Raw genomic sequence first — 25,000 nt, 5'->3', positions numbered from 1 at the left:
CTCATATGAAGAAGAAAATGGGTTTTACGTCCATAGGTTATAAGATAAATTTCCGATTAAGAGATGAAATTAATGAAGGAAAATACTATGGCGCTGCCTCCCGCTAAAATGACAGATTTTATATGGGTGAAGTTAAAAAGGAAAAAAAATAATGGCACTGGCCCCACCTAAAAGGACAAATTTTACATGGGTCAAGTTATGAAGGTAAAAATGCTGGCGCTGGCCCCACGTAAAATGACAGATTTTATATAGGTCAAGTAGTGAAGGGAAAAATGATGGCGCTGGTTCCAACCTAAAAGGACAGGTTTTATATGGGGGAAGTTAAAAAGGAAAAAAATAATGGCTAGGGCCCCACCTAAAATGACATTTTATATGGTTCAAGTAGTGAAGGAAAAACTTATGGCGCTGCCCCGCCCCCTAAAATGACAGATTTTATATGGGTCAAGTAATAAATGAAAAAATGATGGCGCTGTCCCCGCCTAAAATGACAGATTTTATATGGGTCAAGTAATTTAGGAAAAAATGATGGCGCAGCCCGCCCCCCCCCCCCCCACCCCCATGACAGATTTTATATGGGTCAAGTAATGAAGGAAAAAATGATGGCGCTGCCCCCCCCCCCCCATAACAGATTTTATATGGGTCAAATAATGAAGGAAAAAATGATGGCGCTGCCCCCGCCTAAAATGACAGATTTTATATGGGTCAAGTAATGAAGGAAAAAATGATGGCGCTGCCCCCGCCTAAAATGACAGATTTTATATGGGTCAAGTAATGAAGGAAAAAATGATGGCGCTGTCCCCGCCTAAAATGACAGATTTTATATGGGTCAAGTAATGAAGGAAAAAATTATGGCGCTGCCCCCCCCCCCCCCCCAATGACAGATTTTATATTGGTCAAGTAATGAAGGAAAAAATGATGGCGCTGCGGCCCCCCCCCCAAATGACAGATTTTATATGGGTCAAGTAATGAAGGAAAAAATGATGGCACTGCGCCCCCCCCCCCCCAAATGACAGATTTTATATGGGTCAAGTAATGAAGGAAAAAATGATGGCGCTACCCCCCGCCTAAAATGACAGATTTTATATGGGTCAAGTAATGAAGGAAAAAATGATGGCGCCCCCTCCCCCCCACCAATTTCAGATTTTATATGGGTCAAGTAATGAAGGAAAAAATGATGGCGCTGCCCCCGCCTAAAATGACACATTTTATATGGGTCAAATAATGAAGGAAAAAATGATGGCGCTGTCCCCGCCTAAAATGACAGATTTTATATGGGTCAAGTAATGAAGGAAAAAAATGATGGCGCTGCCCCCCCCCCCCCATGACAGATTTTATATGGGTCAAGTAATGAAGGAAAATATGATGGCGCTGCCCCCGCCTAAAATGACAATTTTATATGGGTCAAGTAATGAAGGAAAAAATTATGGCGCTGCCCCCCCCCCCAAATGACAGATTTTATATGGGTCAAGTAATGAAGGAAAAAATGATGGCGCTGCGCCCCCCCCCCCCCAAATGACAGATTTTATATGGGTCAAGTAATTAAGGAAAAAATGATGGCGCTGCCCCCGCCTAAAATGACACGTTTTATATGGGTCAAGTAATGAAGGAAAAAATGATGGTGCTGTCCCCGCCTAAAATGACAGATTTTATATGGGTCAAGTAATGAAGGAAAAAAATGATGGCGCTGCCCCCCCCCCCCCCCCAATGACAGATTTTATATGGGTCAAGTAATGAAGGAAAAAATGATGGCGCTGCCCCCCCCCCCCCCAAATGACAGATTTTATATGGGTCAAGTAATGAAGAAAAAAATGATGGTGCTGCCCCCCCCCCAAAAAATGACAGATTTTATATGGGTCAAGTAATGAAGGAAAATATGATGGCGCTGCCCCCGCCTAAAATGACAGATTTTATATGGGTCAAGTAATGAAGGAAAAAATGATGGCGCTGTCCCCGCCTAAATTGACAGATTTTATATGGGTCAAGTAATGAAGGAAAAAAATGATGGCGCTGCCCCTCCCCCCCCCATGACAGATTTTATATGGGTCAAGTAATGAAGGAAAAAATGATGGCGCTGCCCCCCCCCCCAAATGACAGATTTTATATGGGTCAAGTGATGAAGGAAAAAATGATGGTGCTGCCCCCCCCCCCAATGATAGATTTTATATGGGTCAAATAATGAAGGAAAAAATGATGGCGCTGCCCCCCCCCCCCAATGACAGATTTTATATGGGTCAAGTAATGAAGGAAAAAATGATGGCGCTGCCCCCCCCCCCCAAATGACAGATTTTATATGGGTCAAGTAATGAAGGAAAAAATGATGGCGCTGCGTCCCCCCCCCAAATGACAGATTTTATATGGGTCAAGTAATGAAGGAAAAAATGATTGCGCCGCGGGGCCCCCCCCCCCCAAATGAGTGATTTTATATGGGTCAAGTAATGAAGGAAAAAATTATGGCGCTACCCCCCGCCTAAAATGACAGATTTTATATGGGTCAAGTAATGAAGGAAAAAATGATGGCGCTGTCCCCCCCCATGACAGATTTTATATTGGTCAAGTAATGAAGGAAAAAATGATGGTGCTGCGGCCCCCCCCCCCCCCCCCAAATGACAGATTTTATATGGGTCAAGTAATGAAGGAAAAAATGATGGCGCTGCGCCCCCCCCCCCCCAAATGACAGATTTTATATGGGTCAAGTAATGAAGGAAAAAATGATGGCGCTACCCCCGCCTAAAATGACAGATTTTATATGGGTCAAGTAATGAAGGAAAAAATGATGGCGCCCCCTCCCCCCCACCAATTTCAGATTTTATATGGGTCAAGTAATGAAGGAAAAAATGATGGCGCTGCCCCCGCCTAAAATGACACATTTTATATGGGTCAAATAATGAAGGAAAAAATGATGGCGCTGTCCCCGCCTAAAATGACAGATTTTATATGGGTCAAGTAATGAAGGAAAAAAATGATGGCGCTGCCCCCCCCCCCCTTGACAGATTTTATATGGGTCAAGTAATGAAGGAAAATATGATGGCGCTGCCCCCGCCTAAAATGACAATTTTATATGGGTCAAGTAATGAAGGAAAAAATGATGGCGCTGCCCCCCCCCCCCCCCCCCCAAATGACAGATTTTATATGGGTCAAGTAATGAAGGAAAAAATGATGGCGCTGCAGCCCCCCCCCCCCCCCAAATGACAGATTTTATATGGGTCAAGTAATTAAGGAAAAAATGATGGCGCTGCCCCCGCCTAAAATGACACATTTTATATGGGTCAAGTAATGAAGGAAAAAATGATGGCGCTGTCCCCGCCTAAAATGACAGATTTTATATGGGTCAAGTAATGAAGGAAAAAAATGATGGCGCTGCCCCCCCCCCCCCCAAATGACAGATTTTATATGGGTCAAGTAATGAAGGAAAAAAAGATGGCGCTGCCCCCCCCCCCCCCCCCCCAATGACAGATTTTATATGGGTCAAGTAATGAAGGAAAAAATGATGGCGCTGCCCCCCCCCAAAAAAAATGACAGGTTTTATATGGGTCAAGTAATGAAGGAAAAAATGATGGCGCTGCCCCCCCCCAAAAAAAAATGACAGATTTTATATGGGTCAAGTAATTAAGGAAAAAATGATGGCGCTGCCCCCGCCTAAAATGACACATTTTATATGGGTCAAGTAATGAAGGAAAAAATGATGGCGCTGTCCCCGCCTAAAATGACAGATTTTATATGGGTCAAGTAATGAAGGAAAAAAATGATGGCGCTGCCCCCCCCCCCCCAAATGACAGATTTTATATGGGTCAAGTAATGAAGGAAAAAATGATGGCGCTGGCCCCCCCCCCCAAATGACAGATTTTATATGGGTCAAGTAATGAAGGAAAAAATGATGGCGCTGCCCCCCCCCCCCCCCAAAAAAAAATGACAGATTTTATATGGGTCAAGTAATGAAGAAAAAAATGATGGCGCTGCCCCCCCCCCAAAAAAAAAATGACAGATTTTATATGGGTCAAGTAATGAAGGAAAATATGATGGCGCTGCCCCCCCCCCAAAAAAAAATGACAGATTTTATATGGGTCAAGTAATGAAGGAAAAAATGATGGCGCTACCCCCGCCTAAAATGACAGATTTTATATGGGTCAAGTAATGAAGGAAAAAATGATGGCGCTGTCCCCGCCTAAAATGACAGATTTTATATGGGTCAAGTAATGAAGGAAAAAAATGATGGTGCTGCCCCCCCCCCCCCCATGACAGATTTTATATGGGTCAAGTAATGAAGGAAAAAATGATGGCGCTGCCCCCGCCTAAAATGACAGATTTTATATGGGTCAAGTAATGAAGGAAAAAATGATGGCCCTGCCCCCGCCTAAAATGACAGATTTTATATGGGTCAAGTAATGAAGGAAAAAATGATGGCCCTGCCCCCGCCTAAAATGACAGATTTTATTTGGGTCAAGCTGTGAAGTAAAAATGATGGTACTGCGCCCACATAAAATGTCAAGATTTTGTGTGTGTAAAGTTATGAAGGAAAAAATTACGGCACTGCCCCCACACTAAAATGACATATCTTCCCCCAAGGAAGCGCCATAATTTTTTCCTTCATAACTTGACCCATATAAAATCTCATTTTATGTGGGAATCAGCGTCATAATTTTTTCCTTCATAACTTGACCCATATAAAATCTGTCATTTTAGGTGGAAGCAGCACCATAATATTTTTTCTTCATTACTTAATCCATATAAAATCTGTCATTTTAGGCGGGGGCAGCGCCATCATTTTTCCCTTCATAGTTCTCAGCCATGTAAGCCAGGGTCTTCCAACTCTTCTAGTGCCTTGTAAATCCCAGTTGAACGTTTGAACTCATCTCTCTTGGAGAGCCCGAAGAGCATGCCCAAACCATATCCATTTACCCTTCACCATGATCTCATTCACATATAGCACTTGAGTAATCTCTCTTATAGTTTCATTTCTAATACTGTCCTGCCATTTACCTTCCATTTTTTCCTAAGGGCTGTCTTAAAATCTACAAAATCTGTTGGATATAGTTTCATTGTTATACCACGACTAGTGTCCACAGAGTAACACCAACCTCACTAAACTGATATATAGCCTGATTTTTTATATGTAATTTCAGGCAAAGGAAATAATGAAGGAAAACTGACTGCGCTACCACCACCAAAAATGACAAATTTTTGACAGCTAAAAATATAAAAGAGATAATGATGGCGCTGCCACCGCCAAAAATGACAAATTTTTGACAGCTAAATATATAGAGGACATAACGATGGCGCTGCCACCGCTAAAAATGACAAATTTTTGACAGCTAAAAATATAAGAGAGATAACGATGGCGCTACCACCACCAAAAATGACAAAGTTTTGACATCTAAAAATATAAGAGAGATAAAGATGGCGCTGCCAAAAAATGAGATTTCTCCCTGGTGAAATTATGAAGGAAAAATAAAATGATGGCTTTGCCATATCTGACCTGCTCTTGTGAAAAGTGGTGGAGAGCGTGTTGCGGTAAAAGCAGGAGGCACCAGCAGCGGGAGTAATAGGAGATGGGGGTCGGGACATGTCAAGGACATCACCACCCGGATCACTCTCTTCGTCGTCTTCCCCCCCGCCAGTACCACGGCTTCCCTTCATGCGAGGAAGGAGGGTACTTCTCCTGAAACAAAAGGGAAAACATAATGGTTACTGGGGATGAGTCAAGTGGAAGGTTTTGCAGGAAATGTACAATAAACACAATCAACTATGTACTAAAAATATAAGGAGGGAGGAGTAAATATAGTATACAGTAGTGAAACTATTTTTTTCCATTTATACTAGTATTTTCAACAACACACAAACTTTATATATATATATATATATATATATATATATATATATATATATATATATATATATATATATATATATATACATATATGTATATATATGTATATATATATATATATATATATATATATATATATATATATATATATATATATATATATACATATATGTATATATATATGTATATATATATATATATATATATATATATATATATATATAATATATATATATGTATATATGTATGTGTATATATATGTATCTATGTATGTATATATATGTATATATGTATGTATGTATATGTATATATACAGTATATATGTATGTATTGTGTGTGTATATATATATATATATATATATATATATATATATATATATATATATATATATATATATATATATATATATATATATATAACAACATCAACAAATGCAGCCGTTTCTAGACCACTGCAGGACAAAGGCCTCTAACATGTCCTTATCAATTCATTAATGTCTGGGATTTTGCCAGGTTTCATCACCACGCTGGCCATTGTGGATTGATGATGATGGGAGATTTTAGTCTGATAGATTACTGCAAACCATCCTGGTTGGGTGTCCCTGATCATAGGGACGCGCGAACCCCTTCCCCACATTAAGGTATCCTCACTCAGAAAGTGAGGAGATATATATATATATATATATATATATATATATATATATATATATATATATATATATATAATATATATATATATATATATATATAATATATATATATATATATATATATATATATATATATATAATATATATATATATAATATATATATATATATATATATATATATATTTATATATATATATATATATATATATATATATATATTTATGTATATATATATATACATAATATATATATATATATATATATATATATATATATATATATATATATATATATATATTTCAAGGTTCCTTGAATGAAAGATGACTGCTAACTTTTATCATTTTAACTTTGGTCCTTTCCAGCTTTCTGTAAGCACTTCACTTCTTGGTTCGAAGTTCTTAAGATATAAAGACATCTTAACTATTTGTTATTTTTTTTATTTATTACAGCGAGCTTGCAGACATAAATATAATTGTAAATATAATGCAATTGACAGGCAAAATATTATTCACATATAACAAGGCAAAAGTTATTGGCTAGAGTCATGAGTAAAAAGATTAACTGCCTATCTAAGAAGTTGGTGTTAGATAAAATTCAAGGGATAACGTACACCACGCATGCAAATACTAAATATCATCACATGTTAAAACAAAATTGTAAGAATTAACAAATACACTTATTTATTATAAAAAAAATCAATATACATTGGATATCAACATCAAAATATTAATAAAATCATATTTTTCAGCAGTAAGAAATAAAAACAGATAAAAGAGTCATGAAAGCCAGTGTTTAAAAACTTTTAGAAGCCTATCTCAACCTTCTTGAGAATTAAAAGGTTTCATACCTTTAATAAAATTAGATTCAGTCATTCATAGATACCGGACTGAATTACTTGCTTATAATACCTTTTCCTGTACTACATTTTTTTTGTAGCTACATTTTCACCATGGAAATTTATATGAGTTTTTATTTACTCAGTCTGCGTATGCATACAGATGCTTCTTCGATAGTATTTGTGTGTGTACACAATTAGTCCATGGGCCAGAAAGTGAAACCCTCCCCCCCCCCTAGGGAATTTTCACGACCCCCCTAGTTTTCTTCCTTAGGGTGTCCTTTATGCATATCCGGGTGTTTCCAAACACATAAATGTGGCAAAAAGGCAAAATTGTCACTTTTTGTACAAACCGCACGCCAAATTTTCACATTTTCCGCCGCACTGACTTTGTGTCGCTTTATTGGCTCTAACTTCCTTAATATCCAAACTAAGTGAACATTTTTGGTACCAACATAATGCTAAGACCAAGAGCTACACAATGGTATATAATTATGTCCATAATTAATGTTTAATACGTATTCCATGGCCATTATTGTATCCCTTACCCTTAATTCTTGTTCAAAAATGGGCACGTGTAACTAGTTGCTACTGATACTGATGAAATTGTTGAGGCATTTTGTTACATTTCTGTATTTGATTTTGTACATAATCTTATTTAGAATATTGCATATCAGTTTCGTTCACTATTTTCCCAAAATATGTGAATTAAGTGACAATAATCAATTGATTGTATAATGGCCACATATTACCAGCAATACCCACTTTTCTCCGTAACTTCTGTAAATTGTTACATAACTGCACCATTTTGGTGTCAATAGATAACAATATATTCTCCAGCTTTCTGAAATTAGTCCTGTGCATAAATTATGATGCATTTGCATTTCAGGCAAAGGATCCAATATTAACTGGTGATAATTAGTCAGCATGGCAGAACGCCCAGTTAGTTTACTGAAAAAGAAAAGTCAGAGGAAATATCTGCAGTGTGTGCCAAAAGGACTTACATTATACATTTTTCTGAACAGAAAACTGACAAAATTGTTCGAAAACTGACTGATGTGAGCTTTGAAAAGATCAAGGAATCAGTGCAGCTCCGCAAAGCTAGTGCTGATGCTAATGTGAGGATGCATGAAATCTATGAAGAAGTTCCAGAGACGCTGAATGCAAATACCCATGGAATACACAGGAAGTGTTATCAAAAGTTTATAAATGTTGGTCATATGAAAAGTAAGAAACGACAACATCCAGTTGAAGATGACGAAGGGCCTTCAACTTCAAATCGAAAGCAAGTATCATCTTCATCAATTTTATTTCCTTCAGAGAGGTGTCAGAGAGTTTCCAACAAAGTGTGTTACAGAAACTGCAGCTGAGTCAATACTACAGGCTGCAAAGCATAAAAATGACTACACATTACTTGGAAAGATTGAAGGCTGTGACTTGCAAGCACGAGAGGCACATTATCATAATTCTTGTCGCAGAGATTACACTCGTAAGCAGGAGTGAAATGTTAATAAAGAGCCGGATCAGAGTGCTGTTGAACATTTAGCTGCCCATAGCGAAGCATTCTCCTACATCTGTGATTATGTTGAAGAACATATAATCAAGGGGTACAACGTAGAACGTGTGACAATGTTGAAAGAGAAATATTTGCTATATTTACAAGAACATCATCCATCAACTTACAATCCAAACTACAAAATCTGTAAACTCAAGGATAAGTTGGAGAAACATTTTAGTCACAGGGTTAAATTCTGGGCACCCAAATACTGAAGTGAACTTATATATTCTGATCTCTTACCAGTTGGACAAGCAGTAGAGGCAGCATTTGAGATGGCCGCCTCTAAGGAAAGGTTTCTCCAGGAAGCAGCTATGATGCTCAGGCGACAACTGATGGATGCCAAAAGGAAAGCAGACGTACTGCCATGGCCACCTACAGCAGCGCGGTTGATGTCCATAGAGAACAAACCACCACTAATCCTGATTAACTTTTTGTCGCAGCTTCTATGTGGGAAACCATTTAAAGATATTTCGTCAAAGTTGGAGAGGATGGTTGATTCATGTGCTCAAGATGTATGTTATGCTATGAGCCGAGGAGAATGGAAAACGCCTAAACATGTTCTTCTTGGAATAACTTTGAGACATATGACAGGAAGTACTGAGCTCATTACACTGCTGAATCATTTCGGTCACTGTTGGTCATATTCCCAAGTGATGGAGCTAGAAACTGCCATATGTAACCAAATCAACACACAGGAATCCTTACTTCCCTCAGCCATATCATCCTGTATGAATAATGTAGTTCTCCACTTCAGCTGGGACAACTTCGACCTGTCTGAAGAAACACTATCAGGGGCTGGAACAACACATGTAGCACATGGTATTGTCATTCAGGAGACATCTAGTAGTGCAAGTTCTGACATGAACAAGGAGCAGCCACCTCAGCAGTCAGGGAAGAGTAATAAAGACAGGTCAATTCGCTATGAGGATAAAGAACTGCCACCTTGTTTCATGAGTAGGACTGAGCCTAATTTGAGAGTGGAACATGTGTCTGTGACAATACCAGTTTCATTTCATGAATCCAAGGAATCAGACTTTGCTTGGACTATTGCAAGATTGTACAAATCTAATGAACAAAGTGTTCCTGGTTGGGCTGGATGCTTGTCACTGACTGGAAAAGGTGATTATTTTGAAGCCTGTGCTCAGTCTACAGTTGATTACATGGTGCCAGTACATAGGGCAATTACTGATAATGCCACAGTTCAGCACATACTCCGACTATGTCAGCAGACCACAAAGGATGTGCAGCAGCAGGTCACTATCGTAACTTTTGATTTAGCTGTAGTAATGAAAGCTTACTCTATCCTGTGGCAAAACCCACGAGAATACATTGGTGTTCTTGTAAGGATTGGGGAATTTCATACAATCTGCTCATAACTTGGAGTCATCGGGAAGATGATGTCTGCCACAGGCTTTGAGGACATCATTATTGAGGCTGGTGTATGTGCAAGTGGATCGATTGATCAAATGTTGAGGGGCAAACATTACAACCGTCCAATAAGAGTTTACAAATTGATGTATATTTTGTGTATAAGGATGAATGCATTCTCCTTACAAGTGAGGATGGATTGACTGTTCAGACCACGCAGGTGAAGGACCTATTTTCTTCACAGGAGGAAGCAGATACTCGGATCATTCTGCATTGCATCCATGCTGCCAAATCATTTAGTGCAGAAAAGGTGATTGTAGTCCGTTCACCAGATACTGATGTCTTCCTATTACTGTTGAAGTTTTCTCAAGATATTGACCCGTCTGTGTTATTTGATACTGGCGTTTCAAACAAGAGAAGACTAATTGATGTGAGAGCTGTTATTAGCAAACATGGTACAGAATACTGTAAACTCATGTACTCTTTTCATGCATTCACAGGATGCGATACAACAAGTGCCTTCGTTCACCAAGGTAAACTTACACCAAAGAAAACACTTGATGCACATCCTGAATACCATTCAGTGTTAATCTCCCTAGCAACCACTGCTGAACTTTCTGAAGAAACATTTAGTGAACTTGAACAGTTTGTCTGCTGTATGTATGGAAAGGCCAACTACAAAGACATAAACAAGCTGCTCTATGATATGTTTAGATAAAAATTCCAGCTCAAGAAAGGCCAAACTTTGTCCAGTTGTGATGGCATTGATCTGAGCTTGCTCCCACCATGCAGGTCATCACTGCACATGCATATCCTCAGATGCAACAACCAAGCATATGTTTGGAATAAGTCCAGTGTGCCATATCCAGATATACCAAGTCCAGTAGGCAAAGGCTGGAAACTTGATGACTCAGGACAGCTGCAGACTGACTGGGTCAAAGGTGATATACTGCCACAGGAACTCATTGATATCATGCTAGACAGAGAAGCTGACAGCGATGATGATTTGGATACAGAGGATATTGATATTAACAACCTAGCTGACAACATTTATGATGAAGAATCATGAACGCAATGTGTAAATTGTCAAGCTAGTTCTTTTCTGTAGTTGTCTGTTGCCAGTGCCAAGAGAGACTAACTAGACCATCATACTCCACATATAATGATATTTATATGAACACAACTTCGCAGATTTCAAACATTGATGTAGACTTCCAAGCTCTTCACCATTTACTTGTTGGTATTAGTTGTCAGTTTAAGTTATAAATGACATTTATATTGGTTACATTTATCTTATTCTACTGTTAATCAATGATTTTCTTGGTTATCTCAGTGAATGACACCTGTCAGATATGAAAGTCAGACACACTGCAATAGGTAGTGTCCTACATTTATAGTTATAGTCATATTTACTATGTTTGTGTATGCATATTCATGATATAAGTATGTGGTGGCCACTCTACAGTGAATAACGTCCAAGCAGTATACTTCTCTTCAAAGCATCTCCTTCTTTAAATGTTAGTAAAATACTCTTTTTTTATAATAAATCATAAAGATAAATTGTTTTGTTGCCATTTGGTACCAGAAAGTAGAGATGATAGGGAAGATGAGGGTAGAACAAAGTTCCGTCAATTGAAATTTGGACTATTTTTAAGGAGTGGGGGATAGGTAACAGCAATTTAGATAATGGATTTCAGTAACAGATTAACTTTACATCATCAAGCTTAGTTGTATATGCTCCAAGCATTTGATTAGCACCAAAATAATGCAGATATGTCACGATTTACAGAAGTTATTAAGAAGCGTTCCCTACAAAGTAGGTATCAATAAAAAATATGTGGCCATTATACAATCAATTGATTATTGTCACTTAATTCATATATTTTGGGAAATTAGAGAACAAAACTGATATGCAATATTCTAAATAAGATTATGTACAAAATCAAATACAGAAATGTAACCAAATGCCTCAACAATATCATCAGTATCAGTAGCAACTAGTTACAGGTGCCCATTTTCGAACAAAAATTAAGGGTAGGGGGTACAATAATGGCCCTGGAATACGTATTAATCATTAATTATGGGCATAATTATATACCATTGTATAGCTCTTGGTCTTAGCATTATGTTGGTACCAAAAATGTTCACTTAGTTTGGATATTAAGGAAGTTAGAGCCAATAAAGCGACACAAAGTCAGTGCGGCGGAAAATGTGAAAATTTGGCGTGCGGTTTGTACAAAAAGTGACAATTTTGCCTTTTTGCCACATTTATGTGTTTGGAAACACCCGGATATGCATAAAGGACACCCTAAGGAAGAAAACTAGGGGGGTCGTGAAAATTCCCTAGGGGGGGGAGGGTTTCACTTTCTGGCCCATGGACTAAATATATTTGGAAGAATTATATCATTTCCGGTTGCAAGAATAACAATACACATGATGTCTATCAGAAACTTCCCTAAGCCAGTACACAGTTTTATTCTCTTATCATCTTAAGAACTTCGAGCCAAGATGAAAAGAGTGTCTAGAGGAAACTGGAAAGGACCAAAGTTGAAATAGTAAAAGTATTCAGTCATCTTTCGTTCAACAAAATCTGCAATATAAGTGAACTCCTATTCCTTACATATACAGTATATATATATATATATATATATATATATATATATATATATATATATATATATATATATATATATATATATATACATAAATATATATATATATATATATATATATATATATACATAAATATATATATATATATATATATATATATATATATATATATATATATATATACACATAAATATGTATACATATATATATATATATATATATATATATATATATATATATATATATATATATATATATATATATATATATATTAGGTTGGCCAGGGCAACAGCCACCCGTAGAGATACTACCGCTAGAGTTATGGGGGCCTTTGACTGGACAGACAGTACTACATTGGATCCTTCTCTCTGGTTACGGCTCATTATCATTTTGTCTACACAAACCGAATAATCTGGCTTATTCTTTACAGATTCACCTCTGTCCCCATACATCTGATAACAATGAGATAAACCAAACAATTCTTCTTCACCTAAGGGGTTACTGCTCTGTAATAGCTCAGTGGCCAATTTCCTCTTGGTAAGGGTAGAAGAGACTCTTTAGCTATGGTAAGTAGCTCTTCTAGAATAAGGACACTAGAAAATCAAAGCATTGTTCTCTATTCTTGGGTAGTGCCATATTCTCTGTACAATGGTCTGCCACTGTCTTGCGTTAGAGTTCTCTTGCTTGAAGGTACGCTCGGCGCACTGTTCTAGCTCATTTCTCTTCCTCTTGTTTTGTTAAAGTGTTTATAGTTTATATAGGAAATATTTATTTTAACAATGTAACTTCTTGAAATACTTTATTTTTCCTTTATTCCTTTTCTCACTGAGTTATTTTCCATGTTAGAGCCCCTGGGCATAAAGCATCCTATTTTTCCAACTAGGGATGTAGCTTCGCAAGTAATATATATATATATATATATATATATATATATATATATATATATATATATATATATATATATATATATATATATATACATATATATATATATATATATATATATATATATATATATATATATATAACGGATTTTGAGCGAAGCGAAAAATCTATTTTTGGGTGAGATAGCCATGTCGTCCTGATGGAAGTTCCTATAGGGTAGCTTCCTAGGGTATATTACAACTACGGCGATATTCCCAGAGAATTTACCTTAAGGTACCAGAATTCTAACTCCTGGAGCGAGTATCCCTCGTGAAAGGGATATCGCGACATATCAGAGGACGTATTCTAGACACGTCACATGGCAATCTACTACCTAAATAGAGATTCGTCTCGTAAGAGGGAGATTGACGAGATACGAATTCGGGAAGAAAAAGGGGGGAGCCGCTCCCAAGGCCTCCCAATCCCCCGATTCGTATGCGTGCCTGGCGCCAATCCTGGCGCCATCTGTATTCCTTGTAGCGTACACGAGGTGCTACAGATACTGTATGTAGGGAGGGGTCCTACAGTCCTTTCTTAGAAAGGCAAGGGCGGGTCCATCAGGACGACATGGCTATCTCACCCAAAAATAGATTTTTCGCTTCGCTCAAAATCCGTTTTTTGGGCTCAAGCCATGTCGTCCTGATGGAAGTGTACCAGAGCATTACTGTATCTGTGGATTCTCAGAACGTGCCGTACTCCCCGGAGATATTTATTCCCGGTCGACTAGACCTAGAGACCTAAGATGTTACCGTTATACATCTTTTCAACTAACTATAAACTATGTTAGAGCTTCCTGCCCCCTACAGGGAAGAGTCCTACTAGACTCTGGAAAGTCTCGAAGAGTACATATATCTATGTATGAATCTCAGGCAAGCTAATATAGTGGCCTCGCCCTATATTAGGTAAAGCATAGTTTGTATAGAACTACTGCGTCAATATATTGACCAGACATCCGCACAATACTTGTATTGGACAAAGGTTTATATCCGCATAGGAAGAAACTAATAAAACCGCCCTCGTCCCTTTATGGGACGGAGTCCTCCCATTAGGGGACTTACATAAACCAATGCAACATAGCTTGCAAAACAGAACAATTCTATCAGAATTATCCCAGATAAGATACATAGAATTTAAATGCTCAATTATACCAATAAATTGACACAGGTGAAAGAGACGCAAGGTTCTCAAGAACAAGTTTATTGACAGATAATAAACAGACAGGTTAACAACAAATATATATATTTATATAAAAGGGGATAACCCAAAACTTTAAGCATAAGTATGATAGTAAACAGAACTTGTTTATCTGAAAGAAAAACCATTAAACACCACTTTAATGAGATACCAAGGTATCAAGTCATAAAAAATCTGTATTACAAATCAATCACATTAGCGTTAGAAACGCTTGGCACACATGTCTGAACTTATGCGAGGTTCACCTTTGAAGGAAGGAACAGTCTGTATGGGCACTTGGTGCCCTCATTTTAGTTTGTAGTACAGTATGTACCTACACACTCACCCTGGACTTAATCGTCCCAATTAAGATCACTGTTCCTCGCAGAGTTAAACAGTAGGGTTAACTACACGACCCACTGCTACCACAGATCTCTTAAGTTCCTCTACTTGCTTCGCATAGTGGCGAAAGAACACCCTGGAAGATTTCCAGCCCGTGTATGAACGGAGATGTTCAAAATCCATACAATTAAAGAAATTTAGGGATGAGGCAACTTTCCTCGGATCGTGACCTGCGGGTGTACTGTCAGGATCCGCTCTGCGAATAAAATATGTCATTTTCGCTCTGAGTTGATTCAGAGATAAATTTGAGCCTGATGTTTCTCCCCTGAATAGTTGACTACCCTTGAAGTCTGAAGTTCTACGAAGATAGACCTTTAGGCATTCTACTGGACATAGAGATGCATCTTCTTTCAGAGGGCAGATTCTCCAGGGACCCCACCTGTTGGTGGGTAACTCATTCTTGGCGAGAAACGTAGGATCCGGAAACAGGTTCAGCTCCCCCCCATCCAGGAACTGAACACGACCTGCCTCTCTCGAGAGGGCTACGATCTCACTAACCCTGGCCCCGGACGCGAGTGCAAATAGGAAAATAACTTTTTGCGTTAAATCCTTTAACGCACATTCTTCATTGCTCAACAGGGAGGCGAAATGAAGAACTTTGTCTAAAGACCATGAAATGGGCTTTGGAGGTGCTGAAGGTCTGAGCCTAGCGCAGGCTTTCGGAACTTTATTAAAGATCTCGTTACCTAGGTCGATCTGGAAGGCAAATAAAATGGGTCTCATCAAAGCCGATTTACATACTGAAATCGTGTTAGCTGCCAATCCTTGGCCATGGAGGTGGATGAAGAAAGATAAGCAGAAGTCTGTTGAGATCTCCTGCGGATTCTTTGCCTTTACAAAGGCCACCCACTTTCTCCAAGATGACTCATATTGCCTTCTAGTCGATTTGCACTTGTATTCCTCTAGGAAGTCTATGCTAGCTCTCGAAATCCCGAAACGCTTTCTCACCGCTAGGGCGAGAAAATCATGAGCTGCAGGGTCTGGGTTTTCTGTAATGAAGCGCAGACAGTCGACTTCTGGACTCGCTGGGTCAGAACTGGATGTGGTAGCGGCACGAACTTCATCTGTAGTTCCAACGCCAAGGGGAACCACATACTGTTCGCCCACTTGTGGGCCACTATTGCCGCTACCCCCTTGAAGGATCTCAGTTTGTTGAGGACCCTCAACAGAAGGTTGTGAGGAGGGAACAGATAAATCCTGGACCACCTGTTCCAGTCGAGGGACATTGCGTCCACTGCTTCCGCTAAGGGGTCCTCGTACGGGGACACGTACAGGGGCAACTTCTTGTTGTCTTTCGTCGCAAAGAGGTCTATTTGCAGTTCTGGGACTTGATTCAGAATGAAGGAAAATGATCCTGCGTCTAAGGACCATTCCGACTCTATCGGTGTGAACCTGGATAGAGCGTCCGCTGTCACATTGCGGACTCCTTGAAGGTGAACTGCCGACAGGTACCACTTCTTCTTTTCTGCCAATCGGAAAATGGCTAACATCACTTGGTTGAGAGGTGGTGACCTCGACCCTTGTCGATTCAAGCATCTCACAACCACCTCGCTGTCTGTCACCAATCTTATGTGGATCGAGTGACGCGGGGAGACTTTCTTTAAGGTAAGGAGCACTGCCATAGCTTCTAGAAAGTTTATATGAAAGGTCCTGAATAGCTTGGACCAAGTCCCCTGGACTTTTTTCCGATGAGAGTGACCTCCCCATCCCTCCTTTGAGGCGTCTGAGTGAATCGTCATCGACGGGGGAGGTGGCTGAAGAAGAACCGACTTCTTTAGATGTCTGGCTTGGGACCAAGGTCTGAGAAGAGTACGTAGCCGAGGCGGCACTGGTCTTCTCAGGTCTCTTCGCGCGTTTGATGCATACCTTCTCCAAACTCCGGTTGCATCCTTTAGCTGTGCTCTTAGCACTGGGTCTGTCACTGAAGCAAACTGGAGAGAGCCTAGTACCCTCTCCTGTTCGCGTCTTGATATCCATTTGGAATCTAGAAGTCTCTTGACAGAGCCCGCTATCTCCTTCCTTTTCTTCATTGGGATGGAGAAACTGTGTGACAAAAGGTCCCAGTGGATTCCCAGCCACTGGAACTTTTGGGATGGAGAAAGTCGAGACTTTTTCTTGTTGATCTTGAAGCCTAGGTACTCTAGGAACTGGATCACCTGACTGGAAGCTTGTAAGCATTTGGTCTCGGATGCTGCCCACACCAGCCAGTCGTCCAGGTAGGCTACTACCTGAATTCCCTTTAGGCGTAATTGTTTGAGAGCTGCGCTCGCAAGCTTCGTGAAAATCCTTGGGGCTATGTTTAGCCCGAATGGCATGGCTCTGAAGGCGTACAGTTTCCGTTGTAGCCTGAACCCTAGGTAGGGGGAGAGTCGACGGCTGATCGGGATGTGCCAATAGGCGTCTGATAAGTCTATAGAGACTGAGTATGCCCTCTTGGGCAGTAAGGTCCTTATGTGTTGCAGTGTTAGCATCTTGAATTTGCAATTCACTATGAACTTGTTGAGTGGTGACAAGTCCAGAATGACTCTGAGCTTTTCCGAGTCTTTCTTGGGAACACAAAACAGCCTCCCTTGGAATTTGATGGACCTCACCTTTCGGATCACATTTTTCTCCAACAGTTCTTGAACGTACTCCTCCAAAATGGGGGTGGAGTGTTGGAAAAACCGAAGGCATGGGGGTGGAGTGCTGTACCAGCTCCAACCCAGTCCATTCTTGAGTAGGCTTTGGGCCCAGGGATCGAAGGTCCAGCGATCCCAAAATTTCATTAGTCTCCCTCCTACCGGTATCGTTTCACTTGGACTGCCGTCCTGAGGTCTTGCCTCCTTGACCACGACCACCTCTGAATCCCCTTCCCCTTGAGGGGCGCCTAGACGAGCCTCTGGCTGCTCCTCTAGGCTTTGCACGAAAGGAAGAAGACTGTCCTTCGAACGTTGGGGTGAATGTGGTTGACTGACCTGGCACAGCCTGGGGTACCCACTGAAAAGTAGTCGGGGTTTGTGCCACCATCTGGGGCACTGGAGGCAAAGGCAATTGCAGTTGTTGTTGCTGTCTATAAGGCTTGGCTGGCCGAGACGGTAGCCTAGTCCTCATATTCTTCCTCTTAGGTTGAGGACCCTCATCCGGGGAAGATTTTCTTTTGATAGCCAGGCCCCACTTCTGGAGAAGGTTTCTATTCTCCACGGCGGCCTTATCAACAACCTCTTTGACCACATCGGTAGGGAAAAGGTCTTTTCCCCAAATGTTGGAGGATATTAACTTCCTTGGCTCGTGTCTCACCGAAGCCCCGGTGAACACGAACTCCCTGCAAGCTCTCCTTGCCTTGACGAAGCCATAAAGGTCCTTCGTCACTGTGGCTAGGTGAGACTTAGCCACAACCATGAACATTTCATGGACCTTAGGGTCACTTGCCATCGTCTCAAGAGTAGTCTGATGAGACATTGAGGCAGCCAGTCTTTCTTTTGTCTCGAACTCTCTTCGTAAAAGAAATTCGGACAACTTGGGGAGGTCCTCGCCGAATTGCCGTCCGGCAATATCAGCCTCCAACTTTCCCACTGAGAATGTCAGATGGACATCCTTCCAGTCCTTGTGGTCCATAGGCAGAGCCAGCGACAAGGGTTTACACTCCTCCAGGGAGGGGCAAGGCTTGCCGGCCTCGATTGCCTTTAGGACAGCCGCAAACCCTTTTTGTAAAAAGGGGAAGGCTCTATCAGAAGAGGACACAAAAGAAGGGAGCTTCTTGCTCAATGCTGCTACCTTCGAATTCGAGAAGCCCCTCTCTTTCATCGAGGATGAAAGTAGGGCTTGAGCCTTAGCATGGTCCATAATAATGACCTCTTTCGGCTCTGTCTCCTCCCTTGAAGCTGGTTCTTTTCTCAGCCGGACATAGCAGTCCGGATATGATGCCTTGCTGGGCCAGAATTCTACCTCCTCTAGGAGAACTGAACCCAGCTTATCCGAAATGACGATCTTACCAGTCGTCATTGGCATGTGCTCAGCATACCTCCATGGGTTAGCGTCTGAGCATATGGGAAGGTCTTTCACATTGAGCCTTTTCCGGGGCCCATGTGATTCTGCTAGGGACTGCATACGCAGTTCCATTGCAGCCGCCTTCTCCTGATTCTCCTTCTGCATTTGTTGGATCATTCCAACAATCGAAGAGAGGGCCTGTCCCAGTTCTACTGGGAGACCAGCGGATGTTGAGGGGATGGGCTCCGGCATCTGAACCGGAGTAGCCGACACCTCGTCGACCCCATCCTCTGCGACATCCGAGGTTTGAACTTGATCCTGACCTTCTGCCAGGAGGTCTTCTTCCAAACCTTCGTCCACATCAGACATCCTGTCACACAACTGGATGTCTTGCATCGCATCTGCGACTTCCTCGTCCACCTGGACTAGGTCTTGGGGGATCTCCTCTTGAGGCTGGGGAATCACTGCTTCAGCTGATGCCTGGGGAAAAAGATACGCCCTCATCTTCTCACTAGGAAGATAAGGGCCAGAGGTGTTCTTCTTGAAGCCCCTTACCCAAGTACGGAGCTTTTCCCTAGCTATATCCCTTGATTCCGTCGTTCTAGGGGAATCAAAAGCCTCAGTAATCAGGTTAGTGCATACAGTACATACCTGAGGGTCCCAATACTGGAGATCATCCTTGGAGACAGCGCATGCTGCGTGTCTCCTACAACACTCATGTCCGCAGAGGTTCCTGCTACGGACATTGCAGAAAACATTTCCGCACTTCGGAGGGTCCTCCTGTAAAGAGAAAAAATTTCCATGAGTATCAAGTGAACTATGTATCACTGGATATGCATAGTATAGCATAACAATTCATAAAGGAAAGACACACACTTGTGTTTCCCTCACAACCCATTGTTGCAGCTTTCCAGATAATAAAATCAAAATTGGTTTATCTCTACTAGAGTAACCAATGCAAGGTTTCCAGAGGAAACAGGTGGAGCTCACACCTAGGCAATGATTTTAAAATCCTGGATAATAGACGGGGAAGACTCTGCTTCCTGTCTGAGGGCAACAGCAAAGGGCTGTGCAAGAAAACACAATAGTGTTAGAAGATACAGTGCTGTACCTAAACTTTTACTATAGTTTTCTTCTTACTGTATATGCTATACAGAAGAATACTAGTACAGTATAGGAGGATGTGTGCCGGCCTGCCTTTGCCGGCCGGCACACACCACAATTAGCTTTAAAGTATACTACTTAACAGCTATAGGGCGGCAGCCTTCTGGTTCAAATGCTTGTGCCGTCGGCAGTAACTGCCGGCCAGCAACAGCCAGTGTTGGCCGGCAATGACTGCCGGCCAGTAACTACACAAGGTAGTACCTAGCTGCCGGCCACACTCTTGGTGACCGGCAGACAAGGACTGACATAAGCCAGCCGGCAAAGGTACAAGACCAATGCCAGCCGGCAGCAAAAGAACCAGAAGACTACACCTGCCCGGCTGTCTGCCTCATAGGCCGGCAGCCGGGACAGGTACAGCACTAGAAGAAAATAGAATGGATGCCGGGATAAGAGTGTACACGACCCCCAAAGCCCGGCAACCGAAAGAGTGCATATAAGGAAGGGGAGAAACTTAATTCAGGCTTCCTTGACCAATGCCGTCCGGCTCTGTCGGCAGGCATGGATGAGGGACCAAGAGAGGTCCGGGCAGCACTCGAAAACATAAGGCCCTTGCCGGCCAGCATCTCAGCCGGCCGGCAATGGCCTTAGTCAATTCCACATCCCAACCTATACTAGGTCCAGAAGTAGAATGACGTACAGTACAGTAATACCCCTGCCGGCCAGCTCTGCCGGCCGGCAGGGTACAGTACAGTAATGGCAAGGCCATTACGGAGATAGAGGGGGAAGGGACAAAAGGGTCCTGCCAACCTTGCTTTAGTGACAGATCACCCGCAGCCAAGAACTCTGTCTTAGCCTAAGGGAGATCTAAGGGAAAGGGCCAGCAATACTTGCCAGCTTCCAAAGCACCAAAGCAAGGAAGGCGTTGCTATTCCCAAGGGAAGATTTTATCCTCCCCAAGAACAGCAACAGGACTTTAGTCTGGTCGATCACAAAGGGAGGAATCATACTACAGAAACCTTCGATAGTGACCTAAGGGAGCTAAGCTCCCTTTAAAAGTGTTAGGTCAGCGAGGGGGACTCTGCCCCAAGCCAGACAACACGGACCAGACTAAAAAACTCTGTTGTTCTGTCCCTCTTTGAACCAGACTTTGCTGGAACAGGAAGGTACAGTAACACCCTAGTATAGTTTTATCGAAAATAAATTCGGAAAAAACCACTTAGGGATAAGCCCAAGGCTTAAACAGAGGGAAAGGGATTGCATACCTTCTCCGAAGAAAAGAAAGCAACCGGGGAGAATAATAAAGTATACTAAGGTTCCATAAGCAATTAACCTAGGCACCAAGAGAATCGATTACCTAATTCACCGAAACTCTCACGTATACAATCTTGGAAATATTCCACACAGTCTAAATTGTATAAAATATAGCCTAAAGCTTTAATAAACTTTTAATTACACTCGGAAAAACCAAAATCATGCATTAAGTACTAGGACCAAACGACTAGGCTACATGGCCTAGCGTAGGCCAGAATGGCGAATACTTCGCCAAATAATACTAAGCACGAAAGGAAATCCTATGTAACGCTAAATAGCTAAAATTTATTAAGCAAAACAACCAGGAATGTCACTCTGACTAACTAATTTATACCTAGCGAGTGACAGTGTCCAGGACACCTCTGGTAGGCTACGGCTCTTGTATCAAAGATTAATCCTATTAATCACTCAAAATTTTACCAAGAGCCTACATTTATACATAACAGACACTATACTCAACTTATCCGAGGCCAACGAAGACGGAGAAGCCATGAAAAGCTGAATAAATCCAAGATTTGCGAGAAAAACAGGAAAAAACACCGAGTTGTTAAGCTACGCAAAAAGGAATACAGATGGCGCCAGGATTGGCGCCAGGCACGCATACGAATCGGGGGATTGGGAGGCCTTGGGAGCGGCTCCCCCCTTTTTCTTCCCGAATTCGTATCTCGTCAATCTCCCTCTTACGAGACGAATCTCTATTTAGGTAGTAGATTGCCATGTGACGTGTCTAGAATACGTCCTCTGATATGTCGCGATATCCCTTTCACGAGGGATACTCGCTCCAGGAGTTAGAATTCTGGTACCTTAAGGTAAATTCTCTGGGAATATCGCCGTAGTTGTAATATACCCTAGGAAGCTACCCTATAGGAACTTCCATCAGGACGACATGGCTTGAGCCCAAAAATATATATATATATACACATATATGTGTGTGTGTGTGTGTGTGTGTGTATGTGTGTGCGTGGCCTATAGGACGTATTTTCAAATATTGATATACGCAGAGTTTGTAATATAGAATTTACTTATTCTTGAGAATAAATATTAAAAGCGGAATCATTCATGATTAGAGTTTCTACTGGGACAAGATTCGAACCTACATCGCTAAACTGAAACAAACTATATTATTATTATTATTATTATTATTATAAGTCAATCTTCTGAAAAGAAAAGCTCTCGCACAAAGTTTGAATATAAAGGCTAACTAGAATGAACATTTAAGTTTGGTTCGCTTCTGTTGTACATATTCGTATCAAATTTAGGAATCTAAAGGCTAACTAGAATAGGAATCAACCCATCTTCACCATGATAGCCAATTTCTGAGTTTGTTAAATATGGCTGTTTATGATAGTTTTGTCATTAAGTCATTTGGCAACCGCATTTTCAAATACTGAGCAACATAAACTTTCCCATGAACAGCCTATCCAATCTCAGTCTCCAACACACAGACATGTGAAGAGCTCCTCCACCTATCTAACGAAACATTGATGAGATATCGGTGTAAATTATTATCATTATTATTATTATTATTATTATTATTATTATTATTATTATTATTATTATTATTATTATCATCATGTTCATCATCATTAGCTAAATTACAGCCCTAGTTGGAAAAGAAGGATGCTATAAGCCTAAGGGCCCCAACAAGAAAATATAGTTCAGTGAGGAAAGGAAATAATGAAATAAAAAAAAACTAAAAAAGAAGTTATGCAATATTAAAATAAAATATTCAATAACAGTAACAACATTAAAATCAAATCTCTAATATATAAACAATAAAAACTTAAAAAAAAGGGAGCGAAATAAGTCAATAATGTGCCTGAGCGTATCCTCAAGCAAGAGAACTCTACCACAAAACAATGGAAGACCATGGTGCAATATCCTATCACTCAGTTCTCAACACTTAAGAATGGAAATATTAAAAGTGCCTGAGAGTATCCTCAAGCAAGAGAACTCTACCACGAAACAATGGAAGACCATGGTGCAATATCCTATCACTCAGCTCTCAACACGTAAGTATAGAAATATTAAAAGTAAAACATGCTACAATTCTGGCCAAAATTCTGACCTTATTGAACGGCTCTGGTTTTCTCTAACTTCTTTTTGTCTCATGTCATTATTAAGTCAAGTTTACTCTCCTTGTACGTAATCCACATTATTCACATCATCCCATTGCTCCGTAATATGTTAACATTGATGACTAGGCCAAACTAAATTTCTCTTGTGAGGAATCTGCAACACTTGGCACCCATTAACACACCAAACAGCTTTCAGTTTCCTTCTGTACAAAAAAGAATAACTCTCAAAATTTAAAATGAATTTATTTTCAAAGCAAAATAAAATCAAAATATATTTTGCCATTGACTGAAGTCAATGACGAAAACCGTCTTCCATCGCTTAAAATAAAAATTTATGGAAAATTCATAAATTAATTTTCTAAACTTCAACAAGAACAAAAGCAGCCGTTTCTAGTCCACTAAAGTACAGAGGCCTCGGACATGTCCTTATTAACATCTAGGTCTAACTAGTTTTCATCACCACGCTGACCACTGCAGATTGGTGACGATGGGAGACTTTAGGCAGATCACTCACATCAAACCAATCTAGCATGGGTGCCTCTGCCTAGTACAGCTTTGCTGATCATAGCGATACACAAACCTTTCATCACGTCAACAATTTACTTAGTAAGTAAAAAGATATTTCAATATTATTATTATAATTACTAGCCAAGCTACAACCCTAGTTGGAAAAGCAAGATGCTATAAGCCCAAGGGCTCCAACAGGGAAAAATAGCCCAGTGAGGCAAGGAAATAAGGAAATAAATAAATGATGAGAATAAATTAACAATATATAATTCTAAAAACAGTAACAGCGTCAAAACAGATATGTCCTATATAAACTATTGACAACGTCAAAAACAGATATGTCATATATAAACAATAAAAAGACTCATGTCAGCCTGGTCAACATAAAAACATTTGCTACAACTTTGAACTATTAAGGTATTCGTTTGTCAAGTACAGTACATACTATCATGTAAAAATGCTAAATCTAAATACTAAAGAAAAATATTTTATTGAATAAAATTTCAACTGCATGCCTAAAATTAATCAAGGATCCCTGAGGCTTTTTGAATCTGTGACATGTCCTTCAATTGGGGTTTTTAATCAATCCTCCTATTCAGTCACAACGCCCTAATCAAGAAAAATAATCCATCGAGATGTAAACAACACCCGTCAACAGTAAGAGCTTTTAATGAGGGACCAACATG

The 25,000-nt window shown here is 40.4% G+C and overlaps 1 protein-coding gene across 1 annotated transcript in view; it reads right to left on the bottom strand.

Moving 5' to 3' along the window:
- Positions 1 to 25,000, bottom strand: part of LOC137623343 (uncharacterized) — a 1,305,328-nt gene that overhangs the window by 813,778 nt on the left and 466,550 nt on the right. The window contains 1 exon segment of the mRNA XM_068354157.1: positions 5,474 to 5,656. Within this exon segment, the coding sequence (XP_068210258.1) occupies positions 5,474 to 5,656 (183 nt within the window).

This window comes from Palaemon carinicauda, chromosome 30 (genome assembly GCF_036898095.1).
Source record: "Palaemon carinicauda isolate YSFRI2023 chromosome 30, ASM3689809v2, whole genome shotgun sequence".
Lineage (NCBI taxonomy): Eukaryota > Metazoa > Arthropoda > Malacostraca > Decapoda > Palaemonidae > Palaemon > Palaemon carinicauda.
Note: the sequence above shows the minus strand (reverse complement) of the source record. Positions and strands in the feature narration are given on the sequence as shown.